Genomic DNA, 18,098 nt, shown 5'->3' with positions numbered 1-18,098 from the left:
GCAGAAGGAGGGACCTAAAGAGCGACGCGACTTAAAGAGGCAGGGAAAGACCGGAGGGCGGGGCTTAGGACAGAGATCCGGCTGAAAGAGAGGCTAACGTGATAGGGGCGGGGTCACGGATCTTGACTGTGCTGACCGTGGAAGATGGGGCGTGGAAGGGGAGGAGATAACAAGAGGGTAGGCCTGAGGGGAGGAATCGGTAGGTGGGCGGGGCCTGTGGAAAAGCAGAGCCCTAGAGAGGGCTGACAGCGAGAGGTCTAGTTCCTTTTTTGCACCATCAGCACGAACGGCTTGGATAGTACCCGGGCGATGACCGCCCCTCGTTGGCTCGCCAACACCTGCTGCCTTGTGATCCCTTGGGCACTATCGTTTTCAGTCAACCCAAGGAACATGGAGTAAGGTCCTCTTTGTCAGGCAGGATTCCAGATCAATTAAAACCAGTCTCAGCCCTCTAGGACCTCAGCCCTTATTGGTAGACAATTGCAACGTAGTGTAATTGCCATCTTGGAGCAGCACTTAGCGTGTTATGTGTGTTTAGAAGATGAGGGGAAAGAAGAGCGAAGGGGCCTAGGGAAGCCGTCCAGGAGGAGGTGATGTTCGAGCAGTCTTGAGAACCAAGCAAGAGTAAGACTGAGAAATGGAAGTTTCAGATAAGGTCTGCAGTTTAGTTGCAAGTATTGTATCGATGTTAATTCTCCAGTTTTGATCACTGTGCTCTAGTTATATAAGATGATAACAAGGGAACATGGGTAAGGAGTTTACAAGGACTTTTATACTATTTTTGCAACTTTTCTGTAAGCCTAAAATTAGTTCAAAAGGAAAAGTATTTAAAAAGAAAAAGAAATGGAAGTTTCAGCCCAAAGGATCAGCACATAACAAGGTGAGAAAGAATGGACAACATGTGGGAGGTACTCTGGAAACTATAATCAGTACAGCTTGTCTGGAGCCTAGGGAACGTGCAGAGGAAACACTGTGAGATGAGGCTGAAGACACAAACAGAGGTCAGGTATCAGAGAGCTTTGCAGACCGTGTTAATGTGTTTAGATTTTTATCCTTGGGATAATAGAGAGCTATAAAGAATTTTATGATCAGATTGATAAGGCCCAAATTAGAATAGTAAGGATGTAGAGAAATGGATATGTGGTTATTAGGTCACCAGGGCTTGATGACTGGATGAATATGAAAGGAAAATAAGAGGAAGGATTAAAAACTGATGCTTAGTTTATAGAAGTCAAACACAGGCAAAACTAAACTACAGGATTGAGAGCCAGGACAGTGATTACCCTTGGAAAAGCGTTGACTGGAAGAGGACAGAGTGGGGCTCTTGATGTGAGTGCTGGTTCATGACTGTGTTCACCTTGTGAAATTCATCAAGCTGTGTACTTAGGAAATATGTACTTTTCTCTATGTATGTTCTGGTTACTATGCTGTGTAACAAACCACCCCAAACTTAATAGTGTAAAAAAATGGCCATTTTTTTATGCTCACAGATTCTGGGAATTTGAACAAGACATGGCAGGAATGGCTTGTCTCTGTTCCCTGATGTCTGGGGGACCTCATCTAGAAAGTTCAAACGTGTGGCGAGTGACTTGAGGCTGGTGGCTGGAATCATCTGGAGGCTTCTTCACTCACATGTCTGATGCTTGAGCTGGGACTGTCAAACAAAGTACAGACACCTGACTCCTCCTGTGGCTTGGGCTTCTCACAACGTGGTAGCTAGGTTCCAAGAGGGAGCATCCTGAGAGGGAGCTTCCAGACAGTGAGTGTTCAAAGAAAACCAGAAGGAAGCTGCATGGACTTCTATGATCTGGTCTCAGAAGTCACACAACATCATTCCTGCTATACTCTATTGACTGAACAGCCACAAGGAAGGAGCATCAAAGAATTTGTGACTATTTTTGAAAACTGCCACAATGTTATACAATAGTAATAATAATAAATACTGGTGCTAGGTATTTTGGCTGATAAGCCAGAGATAGGGATATAAGAGAAAGAGCAGATGGGGGAAGATAATGAGCTCAGTTATGGAGCCAATGGGCTGAAGGTGACTGTGGAATGTCCGAGTGAGGACATCCAGACAGCAATTAGTGGTATAGGTAGGTCTGGAGCTCAAAGAGAGTTCTTGGGAGACATTAGATGCAAAAGGAGATCCTGTGGGTGACCAAGATTGACCAGAGAGAGTTGGGAGGATGCAAAGAGAGGAAGGCCTAGGACAGAGTCCAAAGAAACACCAAAACAGGAAGGGTGGACACAGGGGCTTATGAAAGAGACTGAGAAGAAATAAGCAGAAAACCAAGACATTATGGTATCAATAGAAGCCATGGGGAAAGAGGATTTCAAAAAAATAAAATAAAATGTTGGAAACTATAGATGTTCCTTCCAAGAAACTCTCTGAAAACACAAATCTAGCCATATCGCTTAACTGTGCAAAACATTTCATGAGTTCTTCATTGCCTTTAGATAAAATCCTAGCTGTATAACATGACTGACAAAGCTCTCCCTGAGCTGTCCTCTGTCCACCATTCAGCCTCATCTTTTACCACTAGCCTCTCAGGTTCACTACAAAAACCAAGTGATGTTCTCCCAGTCACCCATGCTTTTTGAAATCTCTATGCCTTTGCATACTCTATACACTTTGCCTGAGTGCTCTTCACTCTTCCATCTTATACTTGACTAACTCCTATTCATCCTACAGAACCCAGTCTCAATTAGGACACTTTCTATGTACTGTAATAACCCTCTGTGTACCCACCTAACAGAGTACCCATCAGACTGATGTGTAATTGCCTATCTACCTGACTCTTCCCCCCTACCAGACTGTGAGTTTCTGGAGGGCAAGGAATGTGCTTCATTCGTCTTTTATCCCCAATACTTAGCACAATATTGGCCTGGCACATAGCAGGTGTTCTGGTTATGACTTGTTGACTAAGAAAGATGATAGTAGTGAAAGGGACATCAAGTTGAGGGAGAATTTTTAGGATTTTTTGTTTGTTCTGGTATGGGAGGTTTAAGCATGTTCACAGAAAGGGAAAACTGAAAGAGGTTGAGGATCTAGAAAGCACATGAAATAACGGGTGAGATCAGGCATGAGAGGTAACAAGAAGGGAATGAGGGCAAAAATGCCACAGGATGGCCCCCATCACACTCATCCAGCAGGAAGGATAGGGTTCAGGTAATGGAAACAGAGCTCATATCTGATGTGACAGGCGTTCTTTGTCCCTGGAGACTAGTTCAGCACCTGACACAAATAAGCCATTCAGTGAATAGTTGTTCAATGAATAAAAAATGAGGTGCAAGCAGGGAACTTGCACAGGGTAAAACAGAATGAATTTCTGAGCCTACACTGACACACAGTGTCACACCCTCCTGACTAGAGGGCCCCTGTGTAGTTCAACTTTGAGGAAGGCGGAGGGAGACGAGGCGTAGCCTTAACGTCTGAGGCATGAAACTCCACCATCTCCAGGGACCCCATTAGCGATGTTTAGTTGGGCAGGTGTAAGCCCAGGCCCTAGGAGAGGGGGCGGAGCGCTGAAGCCACACTGCCTCCACTCCTTCAGTAGCGGCTGGCCCTGGTTGTGTTGCTAAGAGCTTTAGAAGCCAAAGACGGAGGAATCGCACCTGGAGACCAAGGGCAGCTTGGCACTACCCCCACCTCCTGAAGCCACCTGCAGGCAGAGGCCCTGGGTATCTTACACCCAGGGACCAGGCCACAGAACCATGAGCCAGGACAGCAAAGTGAAGACGACAGAGTCCAGCAGTTCTGCCCCACCCAAGGCCAGGTGAGAGATCCTGGTCCCCTGTGTAAGATCTGTCTGCCTCACCAGATGGAGGCTGATCCTTCTTTGCTGCTTCCGGTCACAACCGCAGCACTGAACGGTGAATAAGTGAAGCACAACTTCCCCTCTTGCCCAACAGGAAGTTGCTGCCTGTCCTGGACCCATCTGGGGATTACTACTACTGGTGGCTGAACACTACGGTCTTCCCAGTAATGTATAACCTCATCATCGTCGTGTGCAGGTTTGGCACTATGGGAAGGGCCTTAAGCAGAGACCAAGGCTAAAGAGTGAGGCCCAGGAGAGGGGCGGGTCCCTTGCACGGGCTGGTGTAGGGGCTGCGTCTATACGAGAGCCCAGCACTTAATGCTCAGCGGCTGCGGGAGAACACCTAACACACGGAGGGCGCCCTTAAGCCAGTCCTTTCTGTCCCTGCCACGCAGAGCCTGCTTTCCCGACTTGCAGCGCTATTATCTGGTGGCCTGGTTAGTACTGGACTGCACGAGTGACCTGCTCTGCCTACTGGACACCGTGGTGCGCTTCCACACTGGTCAGTGAGTCTCAGGACTGACTTTTTTTCCATGTTCCCTTCCTAAAGAGAGCCTCTTAGTAACAAGAAAGTGACCCCCTCCCTGACAGCACTTTCACATGCCTCTATGTTTACGGTATCCCTGGGCTCACCCCAGAAACCCTGGAGCAGGGTTAAGCCGGCCCCCACCCTGTCCCCGGTAACTGTCTCCCTGGCCTGCCCCGGCCTGCCCACCCTCAACCTCGTTTCTGGAGCAGGCAGATGCCCTGACTCCACCCTATATCTGACACCACCCACGGCGGCCCCCACTTCCCCCACCAGGATTCTTGGAACAAGGCATACCGGTGGTGGACAGGGTAGGATCTCGAGTCACTACGTTCGCACCTGGAGCTTCTTCCTGGACCTGGCTTCCCTGTTACCCACGGAAGTGGCCTATGTGAGTCTGGGTCCGCACACGCCCACGCTGAGGCTGAACCGCTTTCTGCGGGTGCCCCGCCTCTCTGAGGCCTTTGACCGCATGGAGACCTGCACAGTTCACCCGAATGCCTTCCGCATCGCCAAGCTGATGCTTTACGTTTTTGCTGTCATCCATTGGAACAGCTGCCTATACTTTGCCCTGTCCCGGTACCTGGGCTTCAGGAGTGACGCCTGGGTGTACCCCGACCCCGCGCAGCCTGGCTTTGAGCGGCTGTGGCGACAGTACCTCTATAGCTTTCACTTCTCCACGCTGATCCTGACCACCGTGGGCGATACGCCGCTGCCAGACCGGGAGGAGGAGTACCTCTTCGTGGTGGGAGACTTCCTACTGGCCGTCATGGGTTTCGCCACCATCATGGGTAGCATGAGCTCTGTCATCTACAACATGAACACTGCAGATGCAGCCTTCTACCCAGACCACGCCCTGGTGAAGAAATACATGAAGCTGCATCACGTCAACCGCAGGCTGCAGCGGCGAGTCATGGACTGGTGAGGATGCTGGAGTTCCAGGCCAGGACAGGGAGAGGTGTACTGGATAGAGTCTGAGGAAGGTGGCTGGGTTCTTACTGCCTGGTGGGTCAGGCAGGGCATTCAGGATGTGGCTCATTGGAGGGTTCACTGGGTGGGACTTGGAAAAGGATTTCCTCCACTAATTGGATATGGACTTAGGGCGAGGGGTTGGGTAAAAGATTGACAGGGAGAGGAATTCATACACAAGGAAGGATAACCCAGAACCCAGGGAATGGGAACTGCCACCAGCTGGTAGGGCTCAGAAGGTCCTGGAAGAGGTAAGAGGGAAAAGCAATACTCCTCAGGGGATGGCCAACAACAAGACGGTTGACTATGTCGTGGAGTCCATACTGTAGGCTGAACAAAGGGAAGTGTCACCAAGTTGGGGACCTAGAGCAGAGGATCGCTAAAGAAGATGGGGCTTGGTGACTGAAGTAGATATCGGTGATATGGTACAAGACATCACTGAATGGTGGGTGAGTAGAGCCTGACAAGAGCTAAAGGGTATCCTAGTCACTGTTCACTGGTGGAGGCTTCCAGGCCCTGGGTGAGGGAGAAGCTGTCAAAACATATCTCTGACCAGCAGGTAGTGCATTAGAGATGTTTATCCACCAACTGTCAAGTATTCCCATGACCCCTGTGAGAACTCGGGGTGGTTGGGTTCTTGGCTGAGGCCGAGCTGAGAGCCCTGACGGAAGACGTAGAGGGAGGCATGTAGCGGGATGGTGAGGACTGATGATGGACCTTGCCCCCAGGTACCAGCACCTGCAGATCAACAAGAAGATGACCAATGAGGTAGCCATCTTACAGCACTTGCCTGAGCGGTTGTGGGCAGAAGTGGCCGTGTCTGTACACCTGCCTACTCTGAGCCGGGTGCGGATCTTCCAGAACTGTGAGGCCAGCCTGCTGGAGGAGCTGGTGCTGAAGCTGCAGCCCCAGACCTACTCACCAGGCAAATACATCTGCCGCAAGGGGGACATTGGCCGAGAGATGTACATCATCCGAGAGGGTCAGCCGGCTGTGGTAGCCGATGATGGTGTCACTCAGTATGCTGTGCTTGGTGCACGGCTCTACTGTGGGGAGATCAGCATCATCAACATCAAAGGAGGGCACGCCATCATTTGTTCCGGAGACAGGGCTAGGGGAGGGGAATAGGGACAGCAGAACCCCATGCTGAGACCAGGTGGTACTTCAGAGCCTACAGATTAAGGACACCTGGCCCTTGCCTGAGCCACTAGAGGGCTCAAGAGAGAAGCAGAACAAGGAGGGTCTGTTCCCTGAGAAGAGGCTGTGCCAAGGTCAATGAGCAGGGTGGGTCCTTGGAAGAGAGAGTAGACCTGCTCTGTGGATAGCCACCCAAGGCACCAACAGATCCGTGGAAAGTGCAGAGATAATAACAATCAATAATAATAATAATAATGGTTAATGTTTGTTGCCTGCTTACTACATGCCTTGTTCACAGTTCTCCACATGTACCAACGCATCAAATTCTCACAGCAGCTCTATAAAGTAGGTACTATTATCCCCATTTTAAAGGTAAGGAAATCAGAGCACGGAGAGTTTGGGGAACTTGTCCAAGGTCACACAGGTAATAAGTATACACTCCTGGGAACAGTACAAGAAACAAATATCTCATAGCCAAGTGGAAAGGAAGGTAGAAGGAAGGAATTCCTATTTACTGCATCAGCTCCAGTCCAGGCCAGGTACTGCACACTGGCTCATTTGTTCCTCCTATCAGCCTGTGCAGTAGGAGTTGTCATACCTAATCATGGGTAAAGACACTGAGGCCACAGGAGATGGGAAAGACTGAAAAGGGCGTGAGAGCACTGGATGTGCTCTCAGTCTGGGGATCCCACTCTGCAGTTGTCCTAAATGCCTCACATCTTCCTCCAAGGACCCCCTCAAGACCCACATCTTGTATGTAGTTGGCCACTGTTTACCTGACTTTGGACAAGTCACTTCCCTCTTTTAGGCCTCAGTTTCCTCACCTACCCAAGAGGGATGATATTAAAAACCCAAAGAGTTATCTGGGAGGATTAAATGAGCTATGAGTGAGGCACCCAGTGCAATGCCTGGCACATGGCAAGAGTCCAACAAACGGTAGTTCCCTTGCCCCTTCTGAGGTCCTCCTACCTCTGAGACGTTGCAGCATTCAGACGAACCTATCTTCCCACCCACCACCCACCACCATCTTTCTAAAATGCAAATGACACCATACAGTTCTCCTGCTTGAAATATTTCAATAGTTTCTCACTGTCATCAACACAAGGTCTGGACTCCTTGCCAGGGCTACGAGGCCGGCTCTCTCCCTCTCTCCTCACTCCCTGAACGTCAGCCTCCCTGGACTGCCTCCTGTATTCTGTAACCACCTGAGTCTCTCCTAAGTCCCTCCCTCTGCTCGCCTAGCTGCCCTCCCCACCCCCTCCCCTAGTTACCGCCTACTCAGTCCAGGCTTAAGTTCCTCCAGGCTTCCCTAAATTCTCTGCCTTACAGCTTGTCAGGGGCTCTTTGCCTATCTTCCCACAGTACCAGATGCACATCTACGCTGCATTGGCTAGACTGTTACATAACTATCCCCTTAAATGTCTAAGTCCTCTAGACTGTGAACTCTTGGAGGCAGGTCACTGATACCCACCCAGCACAGGGCCCAGGCCCTACCCAGTACTCTACTGGATGAGAGAATTAATGAGGCAGGAAGAGAGGCTGGGAAGCACAAATGTGGAAGTGGGGGTCCTGGTTCCAGAGGGAGATGCCCCCTCACGCCCACCCTGACTAACCTCCCACATGTCTGCCCGTGGCCACAGGGAACATGTCTGGGAACCGCCGTACAGCCAACATCAAGAGTCTAGGTTATTCGGATTTGTTCTGCCTGAGCAAGGAGGACCTGCAGGAAGTGCTGAGCGAGTATCCACAGGCCCAGGCCGTCATGGAGGAAAAGGGCCGTGAGATCCTGCTCAAAACGAACAAGTTGGACGTAAACGCCGAGGCAGCTGAGACCGCCCTACAGGAGGCCACGGAGGCCCAGCTGCGAGGCCTCAACCAGCAACTCGATGATCTGCAGACCAGGTTCGCACGACTCCTGGCTGAGCTGGAGTCCAGGGCACTCAAGATCGCCTATCGCATCGAGCGGCTGGAGTGGCAGACTCAGGAGTGGCCAATGCCTGAGGAACTGGCCGAGGCCGACCATGAGGGCGAACCTGGGGAGGGAACGTCCAAGGATGGAGAGGGCAGAGCTGGCCAGGAGGGACCCCCAAGCCCAGAGGGACCCCATGGCCATTCCCCAGACCCCCACCACCAACTGAATCCAGAGTTGTAGGAAAGCCTGCCTGCAGAAACTCTGTCATCCAGTCTGCTAGGTTACAGAGATGGGAGTGAACTGGGTGTGTAGATGTACCACCTAGAGATGCAGGAGTATAGCACACATTTATCCCCTGCTCACGCAGCACACACACACACACACACACACACACACACGCACGCACACACACCTATTTGCATATATCCACACTGGCCGTGAGATGGTGAAATCCATATAAAATGCTCTGGAGTTCCCCTTCTCAGAGCACACATGCTTTCTCACATAGATACGTCTTATACCCACATCATACATGCACATTCAGTCACACACCTCATAAACACGCATATACTGAGAATCACACATCAGTACACACAGATGCCTTCCACAGGTATGCACACACTTGTGAACACACAAAAGTACTCCCATAACCCTCTTGTTCCAAGATATCTTTTAAATGCCCCTCCATATGGGAGGTTCACAAGTGTACCCTGCAAGTAGCACTTCAATAAATATCTGCTTCCTCACTAAGCATTTATGGGGCTGATGGGAAAAATCAAAGCCAATGTGGTCCAGGATGAATTCTGTCTGAATTCTCGGTTACAGGGGAAAGGGGCACAGGCTGTGTAGAGTTGGTGGGCTGGATTCAAAGAGGCGGGAGTACCTGATGAATCAAGAAGCACCGAGCCGGGCTTCCCTGGTGGCGCAGTGGTTGAGAGTCTGCCTGCCCATGCAGGGGACGTGGGTTCGTGCCCTGGTCTGGGAAGATCCCACATGCCGCGGAGCGGCTAGGCCCGTGAGCCATGGCCGCTGAGCCAGCGCGTCCGGAGCTTGTGCTCCGCAACGGGAGAGGCCACAACAGTGAGAGGCCCACATACCGCAAAAAAAAAAAAAAAAAAAAAGAAGCACTGAGCCAAGGCAAAGCAGGTTTATGCATCACACTGCTGTAAGTGTGCACATGTTTTCATAGACACATTCACATATACACACTGACCATTGCATCTCACAGCAGAGTTTGTGTCCTCAACCTCATGAGCTCTGAAAGGTTTGATCTAGCTTAGTAAGCCAGAGGAAATACCTCTGCTTCTTTTTCCTTCCTTTGGTTCAGCCCTGGAACCTGAGGCCAGGGCTACCTTGCTCTCGGGACTGATTCCAAGGGGAGAGTATTTCCCAGAACTACTCAGCTGGCCCTGTCCTACCATGCTGGTTCTCAGAGCTGGCCTTTGTCCTGTCAGAAACCCAGCCCTCCTCCTCTATACATTCCAAGATATAGGGTGGAGAATAGAGACTAGGTGGAGTGGAATATCATGACTGGGGACAACAGGAGATGAGTGTTTGGGGAGTTTTGGAGAAACTTTTACATACTTAGAAGAAGGTCTGCAGGTTTGGGGCAGGAAAGGTGTTATAGGGTCTGTGGAGCAGAGTCAGGTGTCATCTCTGAATCAGGTTCACCCTTGCCACAACTCTAGCTCCTCCAGGGCCTGGCAAGTCTTTGAGTGTGGGCTGTGCCAGGTGGTATTTTAAAATGTGCCTGGAATTGAATTTATCAATATCAAACTGATAAATTTATATTACACTGATGAGTGATGACACACTCAGAGATCAATGCCATTGAAAGAATTTATTACTTAGAGTCCTCAACAGGAGGGGGCACACTGTGCCATGCAGGGCCACATGGGGAAGCACCAGCGTTGGTCAGGAGGCAGAAGCAACAAGAAGAAAACATGGGTAAAAGAGCCTTTATTTCTATACCGGTAGCAAGTTTTTAGGTGGGGACATCCCCTATTAGGTAGGAAGCGAAAAACAGTTTGGGGTCTTGTGGTTGACGTGTTTGCAATATGATTTTCAAGCATCCATGAAAGCCAGATCACAGGGGAGATGTAAACAACTTTGGTCATTAATTTTCTCATGATTTCAAGATGTTGAATCATCAGTTACAAAATATCAAGAATGATTATTACAGGTAGTACAAAAGAATGTAGGGTAGGGCCCCCAGTGCTGTGAGGGCAGGATGTGTAGGGAGCATCTGCTAATGTGTTGTCATGGAGACATTCCCCAGAGCTGTTGGGACCCTCTAAGCTGATCAACCTTTTAGATATGATGCAAGACTCAGATATGAAGGACCTGAAACACAACTTTTTCAAACAGCCATAGAAACTGAGGCTGTGGCTGGAGCCAGGGTGTCAAGAGAGATTATGAGGGTCATTGCACATTAAGTCTTTTTTTTTTTCTTTTGCGGTACACGGGCCTCTCACCGCTGTGGCCCCTCCCGCTGTGGAGCACAGGCTCCAGACGCGTAGGCCCAGCGGCCATGGATCACGGGCCCAGCCGCTCCGCAGCACGTGGGATCCTCCCGGACCGGGGCACGAACCCGCGTCCCCTGCCTCGGCAGGCAGACTCTCAACCACTGCGCCACCAGGGAAGCCCCACATTAAGTCATTTTAAAATGTGTGGTTATTTTTTGATAGCCTCCTCACAAATTATGAGATCCATCAGATTGTCACTGTCTGTCTTGATTATCACTCTATCCTCAGAGCCAAAACTGTGCCTGGCATATGGTAGGTACCTAAATATATATTTGGCAACCAAAGAGATGGGAGTCGAAGCAGGTAAAGGCCCAACATTGGAGGAAGACGAGTGTCAATTTCTCAAGAGGTTTTCCTACCATCTCTACCTTCAAATCATGTTGACATAGAATGGGTGGGTATGTAATGAAGGCCTTTTTAGTGGTTCCTGATGGATTTGGGGTGCTGAGAATAAGCTTTTCATTGATAAGGTGCACACCTGTCCCAAGAGAAGGCTCTCTTAGAACAGGTGGCCCTGCCACCCCATAGAATCCTGGTCTACAGCACAAGGAGGGTAATAACTGGCCATCTTGCCAGCTGCAGAAACAAAATTCTTCTGTAGTCAGCTGTGCATCTTGCTCTGCCTCTGCTTTTCTAGGATGAGGGGATCAAATTCCTCCTGGTAGAGCCACCACACCACAAGACATCTTGAATATCAGCAATACCGTGCTGGGGTCCTCTAGTTGTGGAGTGACTTCTGTGTGGAAGACAGTGTTTTGACAACTTGGGATCAAGCTGCATAGAGTTGAGTCAGGATGGGCAGAAGGGAACACAATTTTAAGTTCCTGGAATCACAACAACAAAACAACAACAAAAATAATCTTTTAGCCCAAAGAATATTATTTACTGTGTGTCAATTGCTAGGCTACGTACTTATATATGTGGCAAGAAACTTCACTGAGATATTCATTTGGGTTTTGTTCATTTTATCCCTCCTCTCATCATAAGAAAGTACCTAAATCTCTGTATCCCCTTGACAAAGCTTTTTGAATTGCAGCATCAAAAATAGAAATTTCCAAAATGGGAAAAGAATTTGAAAAAGAATAGATACATGAATATGTATAACTGAATCACTTTCCTGTACACCTGAAACTAATACAGCATTGTTAATCTACTATACTCCAATATAAAATAAAAAGTTAAAAGCATATATAAATTTTCAGAAACTCTCTGCCCTACCTTTTGTTTGTGAAAATCAGAGCTCCGAGGTTTTCACAAAAAATTCACCTAGGGGTGAATTGTGCCCGATTGTCTGCGAGGACTGAGAATTGAGGAAGCGGAAGCTTATGGACTTCTGAGGAAGGAGATTCCCCAAGACTAAGAAAAGGAATGGGATTCTTCAGCATTTTATTAGTTTTCTTATGCTGCTGTAACATATTGCCCTTAAATTTAAGAGCTTTAAACAGCACCCATTTATTATCTCACAGTTCTGGAGAAGTAACACCAGAGGGCAAAGACAATGGAAGTAAAAATTCTACCTATCACAGGGTTTCTGGGAAGGAAAGCAGCCTGGACCCCACTTTCACCGCAGGCCCAGAATAGGGAACACTAAGAATTGAGTCTTTGGAAACTGGAGAAAGATCACCTTGCCCCAGCTCACACTGGAGCCTCAGAGCAGCACCCTTAGGGGGAACACAGGCTTGAGCGAGGTGCATACCTTCATAACCAACATGGTCTGACTGCCAGAGGCCCTCCCCCTCTGCAGATATTCTGTCCAAAATAAAACCCCCAGAGACTTCTTTAAGACCCTAAATTTGGAGGAAGAGAGAATGGAAAGAAAGTCACAAAACACAAGTGAGATTAAATCTTCTGTAAGGTAGGTGGTTAAACACTTAGATGAGAATTGTCTGATTTAGAGAATCAAGGAAATGTCCAATTTTTTAACACACTGTTATGGAATCACTTATAACTGCTCTATATAAATTATCTCATTTGGAAATTTAAATTAGCAATATTAGGAAATTTAGATGATTTTATGCTCATTTTTCCAAATCAGGAAACAAGCCCATGGAGCAACTAAAAATATTACATATGATTTATTGTAAAGCTGTTTTATGCCAGGTCCTGGGCTAAGTGCATCGTCTCAATTAATCTTTACAACTATGAGAAAGATGTTCTTATTTCCCCATTTTGAAATGAGGAAACCAAGGCTCTGGGAGATTAGATAACTTGCCCAGTATCTCAGGGCCCCTAAGTCACATGGAAAGAAACGGAGGTCTGTCTTACTGTTTCTTTTAGGGAGATAAGTAAAGGGACTACCTCAGCTTGAGGTCAAGGCCAGGCAAGCTCCTTCTTTTCTTGAGAATGACTGTTGCAAGCTGTGATGGTGATAACAAGTAGTAACTAGAGGAGAAGGAGCCAGTGGTGCAGAGCAGAACCTGTGAATCACCAGCAAGCCCGCCCAGTGTGCTGAAGTGTGATCTCAGGGCTACTGCCAAAGACAAGGGACCACCCACTGCTCTGGAGAAGAGCTGCCAATTGCAGCTCTCTGCCCGCACACATGCAGCTGTGGGAGGAGGGCAGGTGTTGGGGAGTCACCGCCAGATTCCTACAGGGGTGTCAGAACTGTTCAAGGGCCCTCCTGCTGAGAGCCCAGCTGCTTCTGGCTTACCTCTTCTCCCTCCCGCAGGATCTAGGGCCTCACCCACTTCCCTCCTTGGGTCACTAACCTCAGGACACCTTGGCCTGGCTGAGATTTGAGATGTACACTCCTCCTCAGTGTTCCCAGTTAGCTATTCCCCCCACAGAAGCTTCTTTGGCCCTTGTACTTCACCTTTTCCTTTCTGACAGTTTGGCTCCTAGCCCCAAAGAGAGATGGAAATAAAGTATCAAGCTTGGGAGGAAATCCTATTCATAGCGAGACAGGCCATCCAGCCCGGGGAAGATCTGGCGCAGACACTAGGAGCCAGGAACAGGAGGCAAGGTTGGTGGATTCTAGCTTGGGGCCGAAGCTAGGGTTTGGCTTGACGCCTGGATCAGAAATGGATGGTCAAGCTGGACTGGAGCTGGGATCAGGGCATGGCCCAAGTCAGGTCAGGTATTAGGCTGGCCTAAAAGCACAACAGATAAGAAAGAGTTTGGAGCCAATCATGTGCTTGTAGGCCAGTCAGAGTCAGATTTTAGTTCCGAAACATTGCTTACTGGCTGGGGGACTCTTTACCTCCTACAAAATCGTTCAAGGTTGTTGAAAGCAGTACTTGGGGAATTAAAATGTAAATGAGATAAGAAATGTAAACTGTCTACCAGTGTCTGACAGATAGCAAATGCTTAATAATGAATAATAGCTATGACCATTACTCCTATCCCTCTAGCAGCTCATTATGCCTTTGAGGACCCTGAGGAGCTGGGTTGTGGCCCCCTGCTTGGCCCTGGGCCTTGGGGCTGTGCTGGCAATGCCAGGTCTGGCCAGCAGAGGGCGCAGGGCTCTCCTTTCCTCCCTTCCTTCCAGCTCCCTCCCAGGCATTAGGATTGCATTGCCTTGCAAAGCTGGGAGAATTCCCCAGGGAGAAATGGAATCTTAGAGACAGAATCGGGCTCTCGACTTGGGTTATGAAAAAACGTATTCAGATGTCTTAACAAAAACTAAAATGCAGCAGTGGTGATGCTGAGAGACATTAGCTGTGCCAAATCAGAGCCCAAGGCACCTGGTGGGATCTACACTTATGGAATGGCTGGGATCATTCAAGACTCCCCTACCTGGGAGCTTGAAAACTCCTGTGCTTTTCACGCAGAATGCATGGGCCCTTTCTGTGTCTGGCATTGCCTTTCCGGTTTCGGTACCTTGGCCTGTTGCCCTCAGCCTTGCCCTTCACCAGTAGGTTTCACAGGGCCCCAGAGGCTCAAATGTATTCCTGGAAGCCCTCTATCCATCTGACTTCCTGGGTGAGCCTTCCTATGGCCATTTTAGTCCTCCAGTGAGGCCCTGACTTGGGGGATCCAGGCCTGTCTTGGCCTACCTGTGAGAGCCACATCTGAAGCCAAATGTAACCCTCCAGCGGGAGCCAGCCCCCAGTGTATGCTCTGCTCTCCCCAGCATAAGGCCAGCCTCTGGAGGGCTGCTCCTGCCCCTGGTTTCTTTCCTCTGGCCAACATCTCTGCCTGCTCTGGCTCCAGGTGGTGTGTCTTCTCAGCCCATTCCCTCTTTGTTGAATTATGCCAAGAGAAGGGGCTTCTGCGTGGGCAGGGAGTGCGTGGGCAGGAGCTCAGCACAGAAGAATATCTGCACATCACAGAAATGCCCAGAAAAGAAGGCCTTGAACGGGGAGAGGAAGAGGCAACCTGATCAGCCACAGGGGGAGGGGCTGAGCCAGTGGGCAAGCTGGCACCCCAAGGACGAAATGACTGGTTCCCCTCCCAGCTGCCTGTGTGTCTGGGCCAGGGCTGTGGAGACAGAGCATGTTCAGGACCCTCACACCACCGTGTGTGAGCACTGGGTTTCCCAAGGAAAGTGCTGATGTTCTGTGGACCTGCAAGCTAGCTGGAAATAGGTCCTATCTTATAAAGCAGGTTATGTGGCTGTGCATTCGGCACTATGTGCTCCTGTCTTTCGTTCTTTCCCTTTCACATTTACTGACATGTTGTTTAAACATTCCCCTCTTATCTCAATTGTGATATGGAGTATTGAAAGAAGGATCATGTGCCCACCTTGGGCAGTAGCGTGGGTGACTGAGACTTCCCCAAGGCAAAGGTAGATTGTTCTAAGCCACAAGAGTCGAGCGAGGTGGGCCAGCACCCCCTGCAAGACACACACACACACACACACACACACACACACACACAAGCACCAAAAACCAAAAAACTGACAACATTGACAGGTCAAGGCCTGAGTCAGAAAGGCAGCTTCCCTGAGGACTGAACCTGGCCCTACTTCAGGACCTCATGCACTTGCTTCCTTGACCTCTTAGGTTTCTGACTTGTTCTGGAACAAGGGTCCAAGTCTCTGTCCTCTGGCATGGACTTTGCATTTCCCTCCTTGCTCTCATCTAAAATTCCCCTGTTTCCTGGCCCTAAGCAATCCCATTCTCCCCAAGTGTTGGCTTAACTCTCGCATGGATGGAATTTCCTGATTTTGAGAAATGAGCTTTGACCCTCTTAGCAGTGTGTTTTCATCCCTCCTCCTCCCTCCTCTGATCATGATATGTCCTCTTTCCCCACTGTATCCATGACTTGGTTGTTTTTCCTCTTTACAAACCATCTTCTTGAAACAGTTTATACCCACCGTCTCCTGGACCTCACCTCCCATCACCCAACTGCACTTAGTTCGAGGGGAGAATGTGAGCAGGGTACACGGATGATGAACAATATGGAAAGCACCATGAAACAATAAACAACTCAAGCTTCCTTGAGCATAAAGAAAAGATAGAAATGAGAGTAGTGTGGGGAGTGGTTTGAGAAAATGTTGGAGAAAAGGACAGACACCAGGCCCTTGAAATATAGACAAGCAAAACGGCAATTACAAGACACGTAATTGTAAGAATTACTGTAATGAGAGATACAGGTGTTACAGAAGTACATGGGTTAAGAGGCACCTAACCCAGATGTGTGGGGCTAAGGAAAGCTTCTCAGAGGAGTTTCATCCTCTGTAACTCCTTTCCCAACATCAGCAAACTGCTATGTCCTCAACTTTGAACACCCTCTCAACTCCCATGTTAACTAAAACCAGCCATCCCCCAGGGATAGTATATCCTTCACAGAAAGGATATACTTCTCATCCTCTCATAATCCATGTACACAGATTTGGGGATCCTCTGTCCTCAGCAATGCTGCTTCTTTACTCTCAATAGACCTCTGCACTTTGACACTCGTGTGTTCATTGTGCTACCCTCTTCCCTTCCTTATTGCTGATGACTCCCAACCTTCTAAAGCCTACTTATTACTCATTTAAACTTTGTCACCTACCTCATAGCTGTGTCTTCTCCATGTCCAGCTGAGATTTTGTGGCCCATCATTTCACGCTTGTCCCTTTGTTTTCCATCCCACCCATCTGGTAAAATCTCAACTTAGGAGGAACTGAACCATCAACATTCTCCATGCTTGCATCCAACTGTCTGGGCTCTGCTGGAGAAACTGATACCACTAGACATTCACGGTCACCAACTCTTAAGTGGGTCCTCAACACTTTCCTAATTATCTTACTACATTCCTCAGATGTCCACTTTCCCTTTCCCATTATATACAGTTTTCTTAAACCATCTTGACTCCTAAAATTTCAGTCCTATACACATACACACATACATATACACACCACTCACTGTAAACAGATCTCCAACTTCATAGAGAAACCAGAAACTATAAAAAAATAGCTCTCCACCAAATCTAACACGTACTGTCTTAAGCTACAGATCAACTTGTTAGGATAAAAGAGAGAAAAAAATTGTAGAGCCTTAAGACTGTAGTTTCTTTCCTTTTCATACAAGAGAACCAGAGGTGGCAAAATGACTTGAGCATGTAGGAGACCCAGGCCCTTTCCATCTTGTCACTCTGCCATCCCTAGTGTGTGAGGGATGCACACTTCACTGCATGACTGAAAGTGGCTTATCCACATCCACAGTCAACCTGCAAGAAAAGTCAACGAGGAAGAGCGAGTTCACTCTTTTCCTTTAAGAACTTGATCTGGAAGCTGCACTTATGACTTCCATCCACAACCACTGTCTAGAAAGAAGTCATTAAGCCACACTTAGCTGCAAAAAAAAGTCTAGGAAATATACTTGTTATCTGGTTGCCATGACATTTTCATCTATATACTTGTTATCTGGTTGCCATGACATTTTCATCTATAATTATTCTCTTCTACTAACTTCTTACAATTGAATCTGTACTCCCATCAAAAGCTAGAACCCTCCACACATGCACTGGGTTCCATACTTCCCTACCTTTTCTCAGGAACCTTGCATTAGTGTCTCTCTCTCGTATCTTCAGTCTTTTCTACACATTGCAGTAATTCCCTCTGCCCCTAAAAATGTTCTACTTCTTCCATCTTAAAATCTTGCATTCCACATCCCCCTCTAGTTACTACCCTCTTTCCTTTCCTTAATAACTATTCTTCAAAAAGACTTGTCTAACCAAGGGGGGAAAGTGAGGAGGGGCGGTGCTGTGATGAATTGAGAGATTGGGATTGACATATATACACTAATATGTATAAAATGGATAACTAATAAGAACCTGCTGTA

General features: G+C 48.4%; 1 protein-coding gene across 1 annotated transcript; it reads left to right on the top strand.

The window, feature by feature from the left end:
• The first annotated feature begins 3,717 nt into the window (after positions 1-3,717).
• On the top strand, positions 3,718-8,605 carry CNGA4 (cyclic nucleotide gated channel subunit alpha 4). Its single transcript, XM_060160850.1, is given in 7 exon segments — positions 3,718-3,779; positions 3,916-4,017; positions 4,217-4,323; positions 4,624-4,656; positions 4,659-5,268; positions 6,045-6,412; positions 8,094-8,605. Coding segments are annotated over 7 exon segments (1,794 nt in total).
• Positions 8,606-18,098: the final 9,493 nt, after the last annotated feature.

The sequence above is a fragment of the Lagenorhynchus albirostris genome, chromosome 9 (assembly GCF_949774975.1).
Source record: "Lagenorhynchus albirostris chromosome 9, mLagAlb1.1, whole genome shotgun sequence".
Classification (NCBI taxonomy): Eukaryota; Metazoa; Chordata; class Mammalia; order Artiodactyla; family Delphinidae; genus Lagenorhynchus; species Lagenorhynchus albirostris.
Note: the sequence above shows the minus strand (reverse complement) of the source record. Positions and strands in the feature narration are given on the sequence as shown.